This window comes from Calliphora vicina, chromosome X, assembly GCF_958450345.1.
Source record: "Calliphora vicina chromosome X, idCalVici1.1, whole genome shotgun sequence".
Taxonomy (NCBI): domain Eukaryota; kingdom Metazoa; phylum Arthropoda; class Insecta; order Diptera; family Calliphoridae; genus Calliphora; species Calliphora vicina.
Genome location: NC_088785.1, coordinates 6,181,319 through 6,201,378, shown reverse-complemented (window position 1 = coordinate 6,201,378; position 20,060 = coordinate 6,181,319). Strand labels below are relative to the sequence as shown.

General features: G+C 29.5%; 1 protein-coding gene across 1 annotated transcript in view; it reads right to left on the bottom strand.

Moving 5' to 3' along the window:
- The window catches only part of myo (myoglianin), a 29,708-nt gene extending 11,930 nt beyond the window's left edge, over positions 1-17,778 (bottom strand). The window contains exons 1-2 of the mRNA XM_065514725.1: positions 17,576-17,778; positions 1,686-2,844 (exon numbers count right to left, since the gene is read on the bottom strand). Of these exons, the coding sequence (XP_065370797.1) occupies positions 1,686-2,712 (1,027 nt within the window). The 5' untranslated portion in view covers positions 2,713-2,844; positions 17,576-17,778. The remainder of the gene's footprint in view (positions 1-1,685; positions 2,845-17,575) is intronic.
- Between the last annotated feature and the right edge of the window lie 2,282 nt (positions 17,779-20,060).

Below are 20,060 nucleotides of genomic sequence, written 5' to 3'. Positions count from 1 at the left end.
TTTGTACGCCTATAGGGTGGAATAGATTTTGCAAAAATAAGAGTAACTGAAAAATAATACGGTCTTTATGTTCCATTCTGAGGGTACTATATTTTAAAATAATAAAAAGTTCTTTCGAAATATTGTTGTCAAAAATATTGAGCGAAATAAAGGTATATCGTACGTGACATAAAAAAGAAGTAATTTTGAGGTACATGTAGAAATATTCGAAATTTTCTTATACTAAACGAAATATTTTTCCATTACAATCCGTCATATTTAAATAAAAACAATCTTTGGATGATTTTATAGTAAATAAAATTAAATATCGAACGTGACATACCGTACGTGACAGATTTTTCTATTATAATAAAACAATATATATTCTGTAAATATACATATTGTTACGTTTTAACCTTTTCAAAACGTTTGTTTATTTCCTTTTAATAAACCGGATACTTTAGTAGCCGTTTAGTAGTTTGAAAATGGTAACAGCTCTTTATTTATTCAAATGTACAACAACAACAGAATTAAATAGTCACTCAATGTTTTTTTTATACACGTTTATAAATTCTCAGAAATACAGACACTTTATAATGTACACGAATTCACTTGAAAAATACAGCACACTTTAAGGCACTCAGTTGATGTTTATTCGAATAGCGTCTCTGATAAACTCAGTCACGACTGCAACCTCTGCCACTATTTATAACACTGCATTACCATCTAGAAAGCTCTATTTCTACAATGTTCTTTAACTGAATATTCGAATTCGAATATACGGTCGCAGCAAACAACGTTGCCATACTTACGATCAATGGTCAACTGAAAACTTTTATTCAATGTTAATAATGCCCACAGATATATTAAAGTTTGGGCACTGCTATTTGAAAGCATTATGCAACTTTAAATCAGCCGTTAAAATATATTATATTAAATATATACATATATTTGAATTCAAGTACAATTTCGTAACAATATGTATACAAAAACTAAAAAAATTAATAGGCAATATACATTCGGTTTCAATAAACAATTTGACACAGTTTTCGACGCAATTTTAGCCTAAAACTCACCTAAAACATTAAAATATTAAATATAATCAGTTTAAAGTATTATTTTTGTCTTTAAAATGTTGTAATAAGATCTAAATATTTTCACATAGTAACATTTTATTATTTTCTTCTATTCAAATCATCTTGAAAAATAAGTTGAAAAGGGTTTTTGTTTTTTCAGTCGTAGTAGCGATTCTCGTGAAATTGCCCATATTTATATATTATATATCAGCGTATAGGAAATTGTGTCTTCTATTCAGAAATGTATATAATTTTTAAAAATTAAAAAATTTATAGAAGACTTTTTGTAAAAATATGGGAAAAAATTTTAAAATGTTACTAGGGGATATTTGCTTTATCTTTTGATTATAAAATCAAAAGTTGTAAACAGATTTTAATCATTTAGAACTTGTTTTGTTTGGACCTTTATTTAGATTTTTCCATTTTTTTCAATAAACTAAACCGATTTTGAGTTACGCGAATATATGTGCAACCTCCTCCATTTTCGAAATAACGGTATAACTCGAAAATACGAGCTAACCTAAAAAACGGTTAGCACCACTGAATTAGTTTAACCCACCGGGTGCCCTGCTTGACAGTTTTTTCAACTAGCACTGTGTAATTAATTACGGTCTATATGCAGGCACTTACTTGTTGGAAACACATATATGCTATGAAGTCGCGAATAGAATTCATCTGCTTGCATTAGGAACGTTGAAAAGTCGTCATCGAAATAATCATACCTATTGTCACTTATCATAATGTCATCATTATCATGATCTTCATTTAGAGTTCTACTTGAATCATTGGCATCTTCGTCTCTCATTTCGTCCTCTACATTTGATGCGGTCACTTTTGTTCTCTTTTTATGAATTCTATTATTATTATTGTAATGTTGTTTGTAGACGGACTGTGGCGTCATTGTCCTCGAATAATTCGAATTTTTGTAGAAATTATCCAGTATTTTTTGAGGCACTATTAGTAATGGATTTGTTATGTTGGGTGGCTGTGTTATTTGCAAACGCATCAATATATTTTTCTTTATGGATTCCAAGGTTTCTTTTTTAGTTTTTTCGTGGTGTTGACACGACGAGCAACTCGTTTCTTTTGTAACATTCGGTGTGTTTTTCCCGGATTTTGATGTAAAATTGTCCTCATATTCGAGAAAGTAATCCTCGTCAAATGCTAATGCTTCTTCTGAGTTATGATTGTGTTGATTGTGTTTGTTGCCACGTTCTTTCTGCGTCTTAGACACATTCATATAGCGTGACATTTTAAAAATGTAATGCTTTTGTAGGATATCATCATGATCGATTAAATTCGAATAACTTTCATACATGTAAAATACAAACGACGAAGGAAATACGTTTGACAACAAATGCTTTCGTTCATTTTTTGCCAGAGCATATGTTATGGTTGTAATATTAAAGATTTTTGCAGTGTAATCCATGATTCGATTACTAAGATCTTCTATCGGCAAATTGCTCTCGCCTCCATTATTTGTCCTCTCTACTGCAGACGTTGCAATCACTTGTAAAACTACAGGAAACGTAAGCAGGACGCATACAATAATTAGTTTGCTCGATAGTACAAACTGGGTAGTTGATTTGATAAATAAATTTAGAATATCAACCAAAAACATTACAACATCCTTTGGCAAGCTTTTTAGAATTTCCATGGTTTAATTAGTTTATTTTATGAACATGAAGATAATTTGATAACAAATCCTGACGTATGTTGATTCCACAAAACCTATTTGACAATACGAGGATGCAATGTATTGGATAAGTTGTTATATTATTAGTTAGACCTAGAAATATATAATTGTTTATACAAAAATTAATTGTTTTAAAAAATAGTATTTAAAAACCAAACTATACACTAGAGTGCTCCAAAATTGAATGGCCGAAACGACTTGTTGGTCGGAAAAAAGTCGAACAATCGAGTATGTTATTTCAAAAGTCGAATAGTCGATAAAAGTCGACTTTTAGATTGTTAAAAATATTTAATTGAAACATTATACTAAAACTATTGCAAGTGTACCAATTGCATTTTTTGTAGTGTATGCTAATATATGTAAATAATAAATAAATGTTTATAAAATAAAGCTTTTTTGTACACAAAATTCTTACAACATTCTTCTAACTATTATCGCCTTGATAAACTTAATTTTTATTGCTAAACATTAAAAAAGGCGCATCAATAAATGTAGAAACCATGTATTTTTTACAAGAAATGGTAAAAAGATGAAAAAATGCGAAAATAGTCGATTAACTAAAAAGTAGAAAGTTCGAAAAGTCGATTTTTCATAAATTACCAAAAGTGGAAAAGTCGACTTTTTAAAAAACGGAAAAAGTCGACTTTTTGTTTCAGCTACTGACACCACTGATTACAAGAGTATGTTGGCTTTATTAAATACCAGTTATTTTTTACAGTTTTCTGTTACTTTTTTTCTTATTAGTAATAATTTAGTCCTTATTGTGCGATGTTTTGAAGATCTTTGTGTTACAACAAGGGCAAATCGATTTGTAATAATTGTGACATATGTGATATCTTTAATAGATGTCGTCGAACTGTAACGTGGATAAGTATCTACCTACCTTATGTACGGGGATAAGATGAAATAATAAATTTAGTAATGAAACTGTCGACTGTTTAATACATGGGCTTCGGCTCACTGTTCAGGACATAGGCTTGGGCCGACTGTTCAATGCAGAGGCTTCGGTCGACTGTTCAATACAGGGGCTTCGGCCGACTGTTCATTACAGAGACTTCGGTCGACTGTTCAATACAGAGATGTACTGGCCAGTAGAGATAACGATCCCGTGATTTTTGAAGAACGTCGTTCTCAGTGAACGTGATTTATAAATCACTGTTCTTTTAAACAGTGACCGTGATCACGTTTTGTCTATGTTAAGCAAAATAACAATTATGTTAAGAAGAATATATTATGTATTATTTTCATTCTTAAATCTGCTCGTATGTTAACCAAAAACTTATATTTGCGGATTTAAAAAAGTTTTTTTTTTAAATGGGAAAATAACAGAATTAAGCAAATGCAACAAAATTTTAAGAGAATTAACTGTTATGGTACTTAACATTTTATTTTGTACACTGTGCGCCTAAAAAGAGGCAGTAACTGTTGCTACCAATGAATGTTGAAAAATATAAAAGAACGACATTTAACAGTTTGTTGAAATACGTAAAAGAACGACAGGAAAACTAACTGTTACTTTTTTGTTTTGTTACCATTGATTTTTTAAAAACATTACCAATTTGTGTTGAAAGATATAAAATAACGACAATTAACAGTATTTAAATTAACTGTTAACAGTATTTCATTTAACTGTTACTACAGTTGTTCCAGTGATTTTTCTAAAACGTTACCAGTGTATGTTGAAAAATATAAAAGAACGACTTAAATGTAGCTGTTACTTGCAATATTCAGTAACTGTTGTTACTAGTGATTTTTCAATCACAGTGATTAAATCACAGGTATGGAAATATCGCTCATCTCTACTGGAATATGAATAAAACAAAAGAAACATCTGTTGTGAATTTTGGTGTTACCAGATGTCGGCGGCACTGGTATGATGGCGTATGCCAGGCTGAAGCTTGCCGGATGGGGTGGTTCTTGCCAACACTGGTACCATTGTTCTGGCGTACAAAAATACATACCAGCATTTAGTAAAAGTAATAAAAAGAAAATTTAGGAACCCGAAGTGAGTGAAAAAGACATGTGTATATTAATTTGAAAATATTGTAAAAATCAGTTTTTTTAAGAGACTTCAATAAAAAAAAGCACAGAGTTTTTATTGTTCATCGAATTCAGTGTACGTTGCTATTTCGGTTGTTTGGTCAGAAAATTTAGTCAAAAATATTTCATTTCCAAGAAATTTATACGAAACAAAAATGTTTATCATAGTTATTTTTAATGCCAACCGCCACGGTGGTTAGTTTACTACTTCACTCCACAAAAAACCTTGGAATATTTTGATTTATTATAACCTATAATGCAAAATAACGTAACATCACTTTTCATAAGTTTATAGGAGAAGCAAAAAACGATATAAAATGAAAACTACTTGAGATATTGAAACAAAATTTTCAAATCTGAATTACAGTGACTCTAGAAATATATTTTATGAAAAACAACAAATTTTTTCAAAGCACACTTTAAGTTATGTGGCTTACGTTTTTTTGAATTGTTATTTTCTGAAACAAAAAAACGTAAACGTAAATTTTTATGAAAAAATAAAAACTTCAATAAAATTATTTTTTTTATTTTAAATAAAAGCTGTTTATATATACATTTTTAATTTTATTATGTTTTTTTTTTTATTTGAATTACTAACAACTACTTTTTTAAACAAAAAATGGTTCTTCATAAAATTCTCATTAAAACTGCAAAAAATATTCAGTTGCAACAAATTTATTAAAAAACAAGTAAGAAAGTATGGTCGGTCAAGCCCGACCATATAATACCCTACACCAAGTAAATGAGTAAAAATATTTTTGTTTTAAAATATCAATAATTTATGTATATTCATGAGTGATTTTCGGAAGTGGGTCTTATATGGGAGCTATGACCAATTATGGACCGATCACCATGAAATTAGGTCGTGTGATTTATGTGTATATTAAAGTTAACTATGTTGAATTTTGTGTGTTTACCAAAATTTTTAAGCGATTTATGCACGTTAAAGTGATTTTCGGAAGCGGGTCTATATGGGAGCTATGACTAAATATGGACCGATCGTAACAAAATTTGGTGACATGAATTTTGTGTATATAAAACTTATTTGGAGCGGAATTTGTGGAGATACATATATAAATTAAACATTTATGACCGATAAAGTCCAATTTCGGCAGGACATTTGTATGGGGGCTAGGTGAAATAATGGACCGATTTCAGCCAGTTTCAATAGGCTTGGTCCTTGAGCCGAAAAAATAATATGTATCAAATTTCATCGAAATATCTTCAAAATTGCGACCTGTACTCTGCGCACAAGGTTTACATGGACAGCCAGCCAACCAGACGGACGGACGGACGGACGGACATCTTTTAATCGACTCAGAAAGTGATTCTAAGTCGATCGGTATACTTTAAGGTGGTTGTTAGACTAATATTTTTGGGCGTTACAAACATCTGCACAAACGCATAATACCCTCCCCACTATGGTGGTGTAGGGTATAAAAATTAGGATACTAACTAAAATAAATTATGTATTTGATGATACTTTAGTTTCAATTTTGGTTATAACTTGGTTATTTTTGATAGTAAATTTTAAAATTTTGTACACATATGTAATATGAAGTAGTGAATCATAATCAATAATAAAATCAGTTTCGAATTTTTGGATGATACGTTGTTTTGCATTTTAGGTGACGATATATAAGTTTGTCATTCCGTTTGTAGTTTCTACATTTTTGATTTGCGATCCCATAAAGTATATATATTCTGGATCGGTATAGATAGCGGAGTCGATATAGCCATGTCCGTCTGTGTGTCTGTCTGTATGTTGATAGTAATACAGATATAGGTCAAAATGTCGATGTTGTCCTGGTTTTTTCCTCATATCTCAACCATTTGTGAACCAATTTTGCTGATTTTAAATAGGAAACTTCTCGAAATCATGTCTGACAGAATTATTGAAGATTTGGATCCCGAAGATATCTGGGGTCTTCAGAAAATTGATTTCAACAGACAGACGGACAGATGGACATGGCTTAATCGACTCCGCTATCTATAAGGATCCAGAATATATATACTTTATAGGGTCGGAAAATTATATTGTGGAAATTACAAACGGAATGACAAACTTATATATGTACTAGCATATCCCGGTGCACTTCGCTACCCCTATCCTATTAAAATTTAAAAAATATGAATGGATTTCCGATACAACCTAACTACGTACATGCAATGCACTATGTGTCCAAAAGTCAAAATTGCGGCAAAAATATTTCCAAGGGATCTAGCATCATAAAACTTTGTGCACAGACTCCTAAATAAGCATTTTAAAAAAATTGGCAATAACCCCCTCCCCTCTTTTCTCATAACCCCTCCCCCAGCAACTCACAAAACATTTTCAAAAAAGATTTCAATCCATATTCTCATATCACTATCCACAAATAACATTTTAAAAAAGTTGCCATTAACCCCCCCACTTTTCTTATAAACCCTCCTCCAACTCACCAACAATTTTCCAAAAAAAATTTTAATTCATATTCTCATAGTACTTTCTACAAATAGCATTTCTTCGTTTGTTTGGCGTTTTCTTGGGGCTCCGCTATAAGTAAATTTTAGGTAAGCAATTGTGTATGATATCGTTATAAAACTTGCTACATTAAGCTCTCATGCTTCGGTAAAAGTAGTTAGAATTTTAGTATGTTTCTAAAAAAGGGAAAATTATTTGCTTCGGTGCATGTCGTTGCAAAAAATTTGAGTATGGCATGAAGCCTGACCTTCCCACAAATAACCACATACAGTGAATGTCACTTAAAATCGTACACCATCGTAGTCAACTTTATTCATTAGTTTTAGAAAGTTGATGTTTTGGAAATATTTTAAAATGCTATTTTTATATTGTGTGTGCTATTACCTATCAGAAAATTGGGTATAATTTTAATTGCCCTTATCCACAAATAAAAAAATTGGGTAGGACTGTCAGTGCCCAGAATATCAACGCTTCATTTAAAACCGTAAAGGCACTAAAAAATAGCAAATGATACCCTACAAAGTATTAGGATTATTTAATATTAACATTTTTTTTTAATTTTTAAAGTTTTAATTATAATTTAATATAATTGTACGAATTTAAGTGAAATAGGAATTTTGTGATGTTCTTTAATTTTCATCAATATTTTTTTAACGAATTGAGGTTTTGTTAACTTTTTTGTTGAAATACATATTTTTTGTTCCAATTAATAAAATGACTTTTAATTTTTTATATAATCACCTATTATTGCCTGTATAATTTCATATTTAAAAAAAAAAATATGTTGTACGATTTTGAGTGACACTCACTGTATGTATCATTCCTTGGGCAAGTACAGGCAACTTAAGTTCTATACTACAGGAAACAAACAACGTAACTTTACAAAAAACATAAATAAAAACACGAAATTTTACACTTAATATAAACATTTAGTAAAATATTTTTTTTTTTTTAAGTACACACCTCCGGTACTGTAATCCATTTTGGTAAAATCTTAGTTATAACTATTTTTTTTTTTAAAAAATCACCTAATGCAATTTTTTTTCAGCTTGAAAACTTTATTTAAAAAATTTAAACTTTCACAGCTTTTTATATATTTTTATAGGCCAATTGGCATACATTTTTGGCATATAATTTTTTTTTTTCAAAAAGCGAAAGCTGAACATTTGATTTTTTGCCACAAAAATTGGAATTGGGCACATAGTGCAATGGTATGAAAATAACACATTCAAAATATTGAGAATCTCTCAATTACAGTTCGCTTGATATTCAAACATTAACTAATTTGGTATGGGAGATACCACTCCATTGATCCCACCCATTTTGTATGTATTTTATGTAAAAAATAACTCATATCAAGCTTCACTTTAACTTGCCTTTATATGAGAGGGGTCATTCCTACTAAGCCGAACTTTGTAAAAGTATCAGGAATGAATTCGTATTAGCTAACCTCCGTAGGTAATAAATTGATTGATACACATTTTAAATAATTTTAGAATTATAGTTCTCCAGATATTCGAAATTAATTATTTACTTTGTATGGGAGGTGCCACGACCACTAATGCAATCCCGACCATTTTCACACAGTCTCTGCAATGCGGACAAAGTTTGAAGAATCTTGTAATTCTTACTTCGTATGGGAGGTGACTCACCTCCTTTTCCGACCCTCCCATTTTGGTTCCCCAGACATTCTAAATTAATATTTACTTTGTATATATTTATTTCCAGTGAAACTATGCAAAATGATAAAAGAGCCATTTAGACAAAGTTTGAAAAATCTTGGAATTATAGTTCACAAAATATTTAAAAATAACTATTTACTTTGTATGGGAGGTGACTCGCCACCAGTTCCGATCCGTCCCATTTTTATTTAAACTTCATGCAGTGATAAGAAATTGATTCGTATAAAATTTGAACACCGTCACAATTATAGTTCTGCAGATATTATAAAATAACTATTTACTTACAAAAAAACACCTTCAAAATATTTGTTTCAATTATTAAAATCTTCTTCTTCATTGTTTTCTATAACAACTCTCACTTAAAACAGAGCAAAATCAATGTTGTTTAACTATTTCTCTTATTTATTTACAACAACAAACTGGACAAACATAATTGCTTTGTTTACTTTTTAGCTTGAAGATTACATGTACACGTTTTTTGCATATGTGTTAGTAACAACTTTACATGCTTATAGCTCCTAAAATACGGAACCGATTTCAATAAAATATATATTTTGCACTTCTGTGAATACATCCCTTTAAAATGGTATATTTCTTGCCCAAATTGAATGTATAATGTGAGCGTAAAAGGGGTCTAAAGAAATCGACTTGCCTATTAATATTATGATACCCTTCTCACGATGGTGAAGGGTATAATAATCACACATACGAGTGTTGTTTTTGTTTTCATATAGATTGTTTTACACCACTTGCTTTTGACAACTGAGTAAGGTATTTGACAGAGGAGTTTCCGATATATGTGTATTTATTTATGTATGCTCAAAATTTTACATTATAATATTTTGATAATACAGTTCACATTAAGGTAATACAGTGTATGCAAGCAGTCAACTTTCGCAGTATTTTATTCCGTTTTATCACAAAGGTGTGTGAATTTACTAGAATCAATTCACAGTGATACACTGCAGTATCATAAAGGTATCTGAATCAAATAAAATTTATTCAGAATTGTATAATTAGGAACACTGTGGGTTAAAGTTTCACAACGACCAACAATCTTATTATAATATTCTTATATACATTAAACCTTACATCGACCCATATTTTCCACATTGTTACCATTACTGTTCACAGCAGGTTTTGATTTAATTTTTTTTTTGCTTTTTGTGGTATAAATAATAAATTGGTTTATTTACATATATTTTTTTTTGATTTTTGGTTTAATATAAATATTAAGTTTTAATCAGGGTTTACAATTGCTACTATATTAGCCCTCAATTGCAGTAAATATACATTTTTATCATCTGCATACTAAAAATATAGTTACTATTATAATTTTGTATAACTCTGCTAATATAAATTGCTGTTACTATTCATATATTACTGTACAAATTGCAATGTTAGTTTGCAATTTCTAGTAGCAGATACAACCAGTTGTCAACTCGTTATTGTAGCACAACAACCAAAATATATATTCGTGCTATAGTAGCATACACACTTTTTTGCCGAACTAATATTGCGCGTCAGCATTCGTTTTTGTTTTGTTGTGCTAGCAATTTTCTCTGGCAGCAATTTACATTTCTTTGGTTGCTCTGCTATAGTTGCATTGATATTTCTTGTTTTTTGGCTATTAGGATGCTGCTAGTTATTTTATTGTCAAGTATGTAATACGAAATAACGATTATTCATTAGTGTAAATATTTTTGAATATAATTGAGATATTGACTTGAATTTTTTTGTAAGACTAAAAATTAACATATCTAAACTAAAAAAATGTTCGGAATAAATGTGGATCAAATTGTTAATAATATGTATTTGCAATCCTATTAAAATGTTGATACAAATTTTAGTTTTAGAAACTCAATAAATATGTAGAGTAACTTCGGGTAATGTGGACTACCGTTTTGTTTTTTCTTAATTTTGGCCACAGTATATATGGATATTAAAAAAGTTGTGAAGCAATAAATTAGATAATGTATTCTCTAATTGTTTTTGCAGTTGAAAATTTTTTCCGTCAAAGGATAAAAAATTTATGTGAAAATATTGTAAGGAACCCAAAAACCAGCATTATAAAAATTGGAGGGTAATATGGACCACTATATGAGGGTAATGTGGACTAGCATTTAATACATAAAATTCATGAACCAGCTAATAATGAATGATTAAAAAATTTAATTTCAATATATTTTTATTAATACAAACAAAAAAGTCGCGTTCTTGGCTTAGATAGATTACTTACAAAGTACATAGTTATTGTCGGGTAATATGGACCAGTAGTACATAATCAAGTAATTTAAGTGGTCCACATTACACGAACTTGGGTTACAGTGGTAAAAAATTATTTTTACATAATAATCTAAATGTGCTTAAATTCTTACCAAATATATGCAAAACTACGTATCCACTTTAACTATATAAAACAACCAAACATTAAGTTCTACCAAGTAACTGTACCAAATTTTGTTTCTTACTTGAGCCGAAAAAAATGTTGAGCACGCGCATTAATTTCAATACAAGAATAAAAAGCCAATATATCAATTACTCATGAAAGCAAATGTGCAATTGTCGTTTCAAACAAATTGTAAAATGTACGACAAATCAGTTTTATCATACCTTCAATAGTTTCTGAAAATAGACACTGGTCCACATTAGACACATAGTCCACAATACCCGAAGTTACTCTAATCTATATATGTATATAAAAGAGTAACGTTACTGACTCACTGACTGACTGATTCATCATCGCACAGCCCAAACGGCTGAAGCTAGAATCATGAAATTTTAATTGTGGGTTCCTCCCTCCCCAAAACGACACGATAAGAAGGGACTTTTGGAAATTCGAACGTTTAGGGGGTAAAAAAGGGTAAAAACGGGTAAATTCGGTAACCTTATATCTTAAAAACTAATAAAGGTACAAAAAAACTTAAAATTGCATGTTACTCTATTCAAAAAATAAGCTGACGGGTGTTTCGTACTTTTTCGAAATTCGAAACTTTTAGGGGAGAAAACGGGTAAAAACTGTATTTTAGTACTTTTTTGGCACCCTATGTATCTTTTAAACCAATAAACATAGAATCAAATTTTAAATCGTATTCTTTACTTATCAAAAAATAAAAAATATATGTTTGGTACTTTTTGGAAATTCGAAACCTTAAGGGATAAAAATTGTGTTTATTTTTAGTACTTTTTCATAAAATATATTTTTCTATTATTTGACATAGACATACGAATATTTTATTATGAGCTCCCACCACGTTACAGAAATTTATTTGAATAAAATTGTACCACCTCAATGGGGATAAAAAAGGTACCAAAAAGGGGATAATCGGGAAAATACATTATATTTGAAATTATTAAGCCAATTTTGATAATTTTTTTAACGTTGGTTCCTGGATTCATACAAAAATTAACTAACAGGGTGTTATTTGGAACTCGAGTACCAAGGTGTATATTGGGCCAAATTCGGGTAAACAGTTTGGTACTTTTTTTAAAACTTATTTATTCTTGGGCACATTAACACAGATTTTAATATTTTCAGACATGCATAAACTGTAGCATAAACAATTTTGGCAAAATGGAATATTTTTAAATTTCAAACTTGAGGGGTGTTCAAGGAAGAAAAGGGTAATTGGTACTTTTAGGGGGAGACTTTTTGGTACTTTTTGTTTATTCTAATGGTACTTTTTTGAATTTTCTATAACAATGAACTTAGAAACATGAAATTAAGCATATATGGTCCTAAGTAAGTGAGAATTCTAGGGGGAGACTTTGTGGTACTTTTTCTTTATTCGATTGGTACTTTTTGTAATTCCTTCTCAAATGAACCTAGAAACATGAAATAAAGGTTATATGGACCAGAGTGAGTGGGAATCCACAAGTGGCTACTTTTTGTTTATTCTAATGGTAAATGGAATTTCAAAACCGCGGTTTCGGTTTTAAAAAATTAAAAAGCGATCGGTTTCGGTTTTGTGATAATTTATTAAATATTAAGTATTATAGAAACAAAATTAGTTGATAATATAGGAAATGATATACAAATCTAAAATTCAAACTTGACGGGTTATGGTTTAGTAAATGCGAATTTAAAAGTGATAATCAAAACTATTTCCTTATTGCAATGGTACTTTTTGAGTATTTTATAATAATAAACCTAAAAATTTTAAATTAGGAACACATTTTGCATTTTCTATAATAATGGACCCAGAAATATGAAATTAGACATTTACAATTAGATTCACAAAGTGAGACTTGCTAGTACTATTTCTTTCTTCTAATTGGGGTGGCGAAGCGCACCGGGTCAGCTAGTATGTAATAAAATATTTATTTATTAACAAAACTCAATGAAAATTTCAACGTTTTTTAAATTTGTCATTCCAAATTACAAAGTGTAAAAAAACTTATCAAAAGGACAAAAGGAATCCCACAATTCTTAAAAAACAATTCTTTAAGCGAAAATAGCAAAAATGGTATTTTTACAATTTTAACCATAGGGTCTACATTTCCCTCGGGGCTGGAAAACTACTTTGGGGATAAATAGGGAACACATCAGGGTTTCTAAAGCTGCTTTCCGTTTTTTGATCCCAGCTTTGGGATTTTAGAACATGTGACATGTTGAAATTTTGATAAAAAAATAGGTCAAAATCCTAAGGACGTAGGGGACATGTTCGAAAAATAGGACATGTTTTTTATACCAAAATGTTCTCTGTAAAGCTACCTTACAGAAAAACATAAAATTGGTATATGTTCTTAAAGAAAGTTTTTTTTTAATAAAAAATCAGTTAATTCACCTTTTCGTCCAAAAAACAGCAAAAATCTACTATTTTTTGAATTCTTAAATTGAAAATCGTTTATTTTTGGATCTATAATCGATATTACTCTGAAATCTTTTGTATATTACTGTACCGTTCGGTACAAAACTACGACCTATATTTTTAAAAAAGCGGACCAAGGTATGGCAAAATTTTAAAATTTCAATTTTGAAATGCTTATAACTCGGTAATTATAAGAGATAAATAGCACACGCAAGCATGTTTTTTCAAGACCTAGGCGAGCGCTTTCCAAACGTATAAAACCCATTGAAATCGAATGGGAAACAAAAAAATGGCACGTGTTTAAATATATTACATGCCAAAGGTACCCTACTTTGAGCCCCCATAGCGCCTCACTTGGGGAATTTGTAGGTCCCATTTTAATAATTTAACCTGGAGTACTCCTTGGCTACGGCCGCGTCAAATTTTATCCTGATCGGATCAGCCGTTTAGAAATGACAGATTTATTTCCAAAAAATTTTGATTCTGCCCAACTGTGCATTGGGTATGTTTACTGATATGTTGTTATACACTTAGCAATAACAGCAACTAATAGCATCAATTGAAGAAATGTCAATTGTGCTATAGCACAACCAAAGAAATGTGTACTGTTGCTAGAAAAGTTTGCCAGCACAACAAAATAAAACGAATGGCGTGCAATATTAGCACGACAAAAAAATGTGTGTGCTACTAAAGCACGAACATATATTTTTGTGGATATGCAATGGATTGTGTTTGCTACTAAAAATTGCAGACTAGCATTGCAATTTTAATAGTAATACGAACGAACAGTATGAATATTTATATTAGTTGATTGTGATGAAATGAGATAATTGCATATTTATTGCATAGTCAAAAGTAAGAAATATGTTGCTAGAGCTGAATATCGAAACCCTGGTTTTAATAGCTATTTACATAAATTGAGCATATATGTAGATAGAACATTTTGTGATATTTTTTTGCTTCAATTAAATTATTAAAATTATTTAATTGATATAATTTTTGTATGCTTTTCGATGGCAACTGAGTCCAGTATTTTGAATGAATACACTAATTAAACAACAAATATTTATTCTGTGGTGTTTTTTATTTTTTTTGTGGTTGTAACACATTACAGCCAGAGAATTAATAAAAATTGGAAATAAATGTTGGGGCATTTTGACATTTGACTTTTTGGCCAAGCAGTAGCTCGTTTCTGTATTTCTCGCATCGAAAAACTTCTCACATGAAGTGTGAAACAAAAAATTCCATCGTTTCTCGATGTGCGAGAAAAAAGTGTGTCTGTATTTAAATGCGAAAACAGACAACACAGATTCTGTTCTTACTGGAATATTTCCAGTAATTAAGTGTCAAATGCAAGACAAACGTCAACGAAAGAAAAAAATTATAATAAAACCAAAACAGTGAAAGGCTAAAAAAATTTAAATGTCAAAATACAACAATTGTGTTTTATTGATTGTCATCATTTAAATATAAAACAAAAAGTATAGTGTGGCGCTTATAACTGCTGAATTTAAAAAAATAATTTTGAACACACATTTTTGTGTACTTACATGTGTATATATACATAATTATTTTATTCAAACTCTGTGCTACTTACATTTTCGGCTGATTTGGGTTCCATATTAATACATACGAAGTTAAAAATATCTATATTTTTTAAAATTTATTTTTTCTCACACCAATTTCAAATGTCGCTTGTTTTGACAGTTCTTGTGAGAAACTTTTCGCAAAATATTGTTACAGAAACACTTTTTCTCACATCCTTTTAATAATTGATGGAAAATTATTTAAATGACAGATAATTCTCGCAAACTCAAGATACAGAAACACTTGTGCGAGAAAAAACATATTTTGTTTCATTTACACTGTTTTTGTTGCAATTCAATCGTTTCATGCGGAAAGTTTTTCGATTCGAGAAATACAGAAACGGGCTACAGGTGTTTTTTCTTATCCATGTAAAAAAAAATATTTAAAAAAAATAAAAAATGTTTAATATTTTTTTTCCGAAATTAAAAACTTTGTTGACTTTTTTTTTCAAAATGGAGCATTTTTTAAATTTTTTTGCTTTGATATTTTCCTTGAAGACCATTTTGGTCGCCTAGTGTGATGCGAGTGCGATATCTATCAAAATAAATGTTTTAACTCAAAAATTGTATATCTCGAGTTACAAAACATTTAGAGCCAGTTTTTGAATTCGTATTTAAATATGAATTATATTTAAGTTCTATTTAAATACGAAAATGAGTTTCTCAGTGCTTTTTTTAAATGATACTTAAATGGCCAACGTCGGCCATTTAAATTCTATTTAAGTTTCATAAACTACCATATGTTTTTGACAGCTGACTTTTGTTGTTTGGTTTTTTTCACTCTATTGTAGGGGAAAAAAACCAAACAACAGCGTCTTGCAAAAACTACAATTCCGATGCAGGCCAATTGGAGCTTCTTTTGTGCATTTTCTTACCAATAATTTTATTGTTTAATAAACTTTTATTTCTTATTGGGAAAAATGTATACATTTTTGTTTTGGTTGAACAGCTGTTTTCAGCAAAACTATCGATAATTTTTTGATATTTAGTAGTGCTACCATTCTTTTATCTTATTTAAATAAGACAAATTATGTAGCACTGTAAAACTCAAACTGTATTTAAATACAACTTAATTTTAAGTAAAAATTAACTAAATACGTATTTAAATAACAAGTCAAAAACTGGACATTATTTTGATATATATCCCACTCGAATCCCACTAAACGACCAAAACCATCTTAAAGGAATAGACCTAAGCTTTCTTTGTAGCAAAAAAAAAAATTAAAAAAGGCCCCATTTTAAAAAAAGTCAAAAAAGTTAGCAAAAAAAAAATTAAAAAAGGGCCCATTTTGAAGAAAAAAAGTTCGAATTTGAAAAAAAAATCAATAATTGTATGTCTTGAGTTACAAAATATTTATTTTCATAGATATGCCACTCCCATTACACTAAGCGACCAAAAATATCTAAAATGAATGGACCTATGCTTTCTTTTGATTTTGCAAAAAAATTTAAAAAATTTTATTTCTTGAGTTACAAAATATTTATTTTGATAGATATCCCACTCGCATCCTACTAAAGGACCAAAAATATCTTAAAGGAATTGATCTAAGCTTTCTTTTGAGCAAAACAATTTTTTTTTTAAAAAAGTGCCTATTTTGAAGAAAAAAAGTTCGAATTTGCAAAAAAAAAAGTCAAAAATTTTATATATTTTCATAGATATCCAACTCGCATCCCACTAAGCGTCCAAAAGGGTCTTCAAGAAAAATATCTAAGCTTTTGTTCCAAATGAAAAAAAAATCAACAAAGTTTTGTTGAAAAATTGTGTCAGAGTTACTATCCAAAAGAACTAAACTCGGAAAACATCGATTTCAAAAGTTGGTTCACTTGACATGAAATGCCCCATATATGTATGTGTATATAAAAATGAAATGGTCCATGTATATAATGGCATCACGTGAGAACGGTTGAAGCGATTTGGCTGATTTTTCATTTATTCGATTCGAAATTTTCAGGAGATGGTTTGTATAGAAAATAAATGAAAATTCCTTTGTAAATAGCTACGGAGCGAAGCCTCCGTACTAGCTGTCAGCTAGTACTAAATAAAAAAATAATTTTTCACCAAAACAAAGGTATATAATATTCGGGATAACCGAATGTAGATCATTTGCTTGTTGATTTGATTGTACACTTTTTTAAGATCCAACATGTTAATTAATATTAACTTTATCCGCATAATTTTTTGTTAGTTTTGAAAGTTAACTCCAAAACAATAAAATTATTTATATGTATCAAGTTACTTACAGTAAATACACGAAGAAAGCTATTTTAAATTGCTGAATATTTAAATATTTCTTAGATTTCAATGGAGATTAATGTGTTTTTTATTATTATTATTGAAATGTTTGCAATTTAATCTCATTGTTTGTATGTATGTACTTGTATGAACAACGAATTTAGTTTCTTATCGACCGGCACTCCTAAAAGAAATTTTGCACAACTTATTTATTCAGCTTTCTGTTAATGATGTTAAATCAGATTTATCAATGTTGCCACTCAAAGTTCTAAATTGAAAATCATTGTGTGAATTATAGAACATTGGGTCAGTTCGTTTGTGTTTTTGCACATAGTCTGTGGTGACATAATGTTATTATTTGTGATATTTAATTAATGTTATATTTACAGGAGGAGGAATGAAATAATCGTTTATAATCTACACTATATTTAAGACAGTTAAAAGAAGGCTCAGTTTATTGTTATTGGATTTTACTAAAAGTGAATACAATCTATATGTATTTACAAATTTATAAGTTTTTTATAAAACTGACTCAAATTTTATTTGCATTTAAAAATGAAAAAATAAAAAAAAAGTTGATAAAAATTGCCCCACTGTACAACATTTTTACATATGTATGTTCGAGTATTGTATGAAGGTTTAGATCAAGGCGAATTCATACAAGGTGCTATCAGTTCTACAAATACAACAATTGGTCTTAACAAATGTCAAAAAATGAAAAATTAAACAAATATGTATTAAAACTTAATGTAGTAGTGCAGATAATTGTATTGTGAAAGGGCTTTACTTATTTATGTAAAAAATAAATATTTTGTTAATGCGATTAGAATATGTAGCTTTGACAACTGTTAGAACCAAAAAGCGAAAAAAAAATTATCAGCTGTTTGACTGACTACACCTTGTATAAATTCGCTTTGGTTTAGATGTTGCCAAAAGTTTTAAAAAATTAACGCATTTTACTTCAAAAAGCAATCAAACGGTAACACTGAAATCTATAATCAGCTGAGTGGCAAATATAATGGAAAAAACCAAGGTGGAGTCAGTCAAACAGCTGATAATTTTTTTTTTCGCTTTTTGGTTCTAACAACTGTCAAAGCTTGTTTTTATATTTAAATATCTACATATTCTAAACTTATTAACAAAATATTTATTGTTTACATAAATAAGTGAAGCACTCACTATTCAATTATCTACACTATATTAAGTTTAAATACTTATTTGTTTAATTTTTCATTTTGGTTTTTTGACATTTGTTAAGACCAATCGTTGTTTTTGTAGACTGACACCACCTTGTATGAATTCGACTTGGAAAAACATTATGCATTAAACACATTGAAGACAGCAGGCTACACAACTATACGAAAACAAATGCTGCTGGCTGCAGTTGTAGACGACTGCTACAAAGTAAACAGCTGATTTATAATTCAGAGGTGCCACTTTAATTATACCCTTCACCTTTGTGAGAAGGGTATATATAAGTTTGTCATTCCGTATAAAGTATATATATTCTGGATCCTTATAGATAGCGGAGTCGATTAAGCCATGTCCATCTGCCTGTTGAAATCAATTTTCTGAAGACCCCAGATATCTTCGGGATCGAAATCTTCAATAATTCTGTCAGACATGCTTTCGAGAAGTTTCCTATTTAAAATCGGTCCACAAATTGCTGAGATATGAGGAAGAAACCAGGACAACCTCGATTTTTAATCTATATCTGGATTACTAAAGGTAGGGTCAACACATGGCAAATATTTGCTCAAAAAAGCGTAACCACTTTTCTTAGCACAAATTTGTTTGACGTGTTTACTCTTACACGTGTTTTGTAAGATCAAACAGCATCAAATAAAATAAAACTGAATTTGTTGTTTTGAATCATCCAAAGTAAAATAAGATTTGAAATAAATAAAACAAATTCAAATATATTTTATTTAGTGGTTACGTCTTTTTCGGCAAATATTTGTCACGTGTGACCACTGTTGCCAGATTTGCCGGCAAAGTGCGATTTGCCGATTTTAGTACTCAAAAGGACGATTTTATGAAAAGTTTATATTTATGAAAAGTACATATGGTCTGCAATATATTATAATAGTTGTTGTAGTGTTTTAAACAAAAAAAAAAGTATTATTTTTTGACAAACCAATAAACATAGTTCAAATAGTGTTATTAGAACTTTTTTGTTTGAAACACAAAAAAAATTACTTTAAACTATCATAATATATTAGGACATTATGACAATTTGGCCAAATAGTAGACCGTGTGAATACCCCAAATATTTTAATTAACAAATAGAATGAATACAAATTGAACCGTAATTGTTTTTGTAAGAATGACGATTATATATAAAAACAGAATCCAAATTTAAAGAGCTTAAATTAGTTGATATTAATAATTTAATGAAACAAAATGTAAAATGTTTGTTAAGATGTTTGAAAAAATTTGTGAAATTTTTAAATTTAGTCGTCCGCCAATATGTATAACAGCTACTTGAAAGAT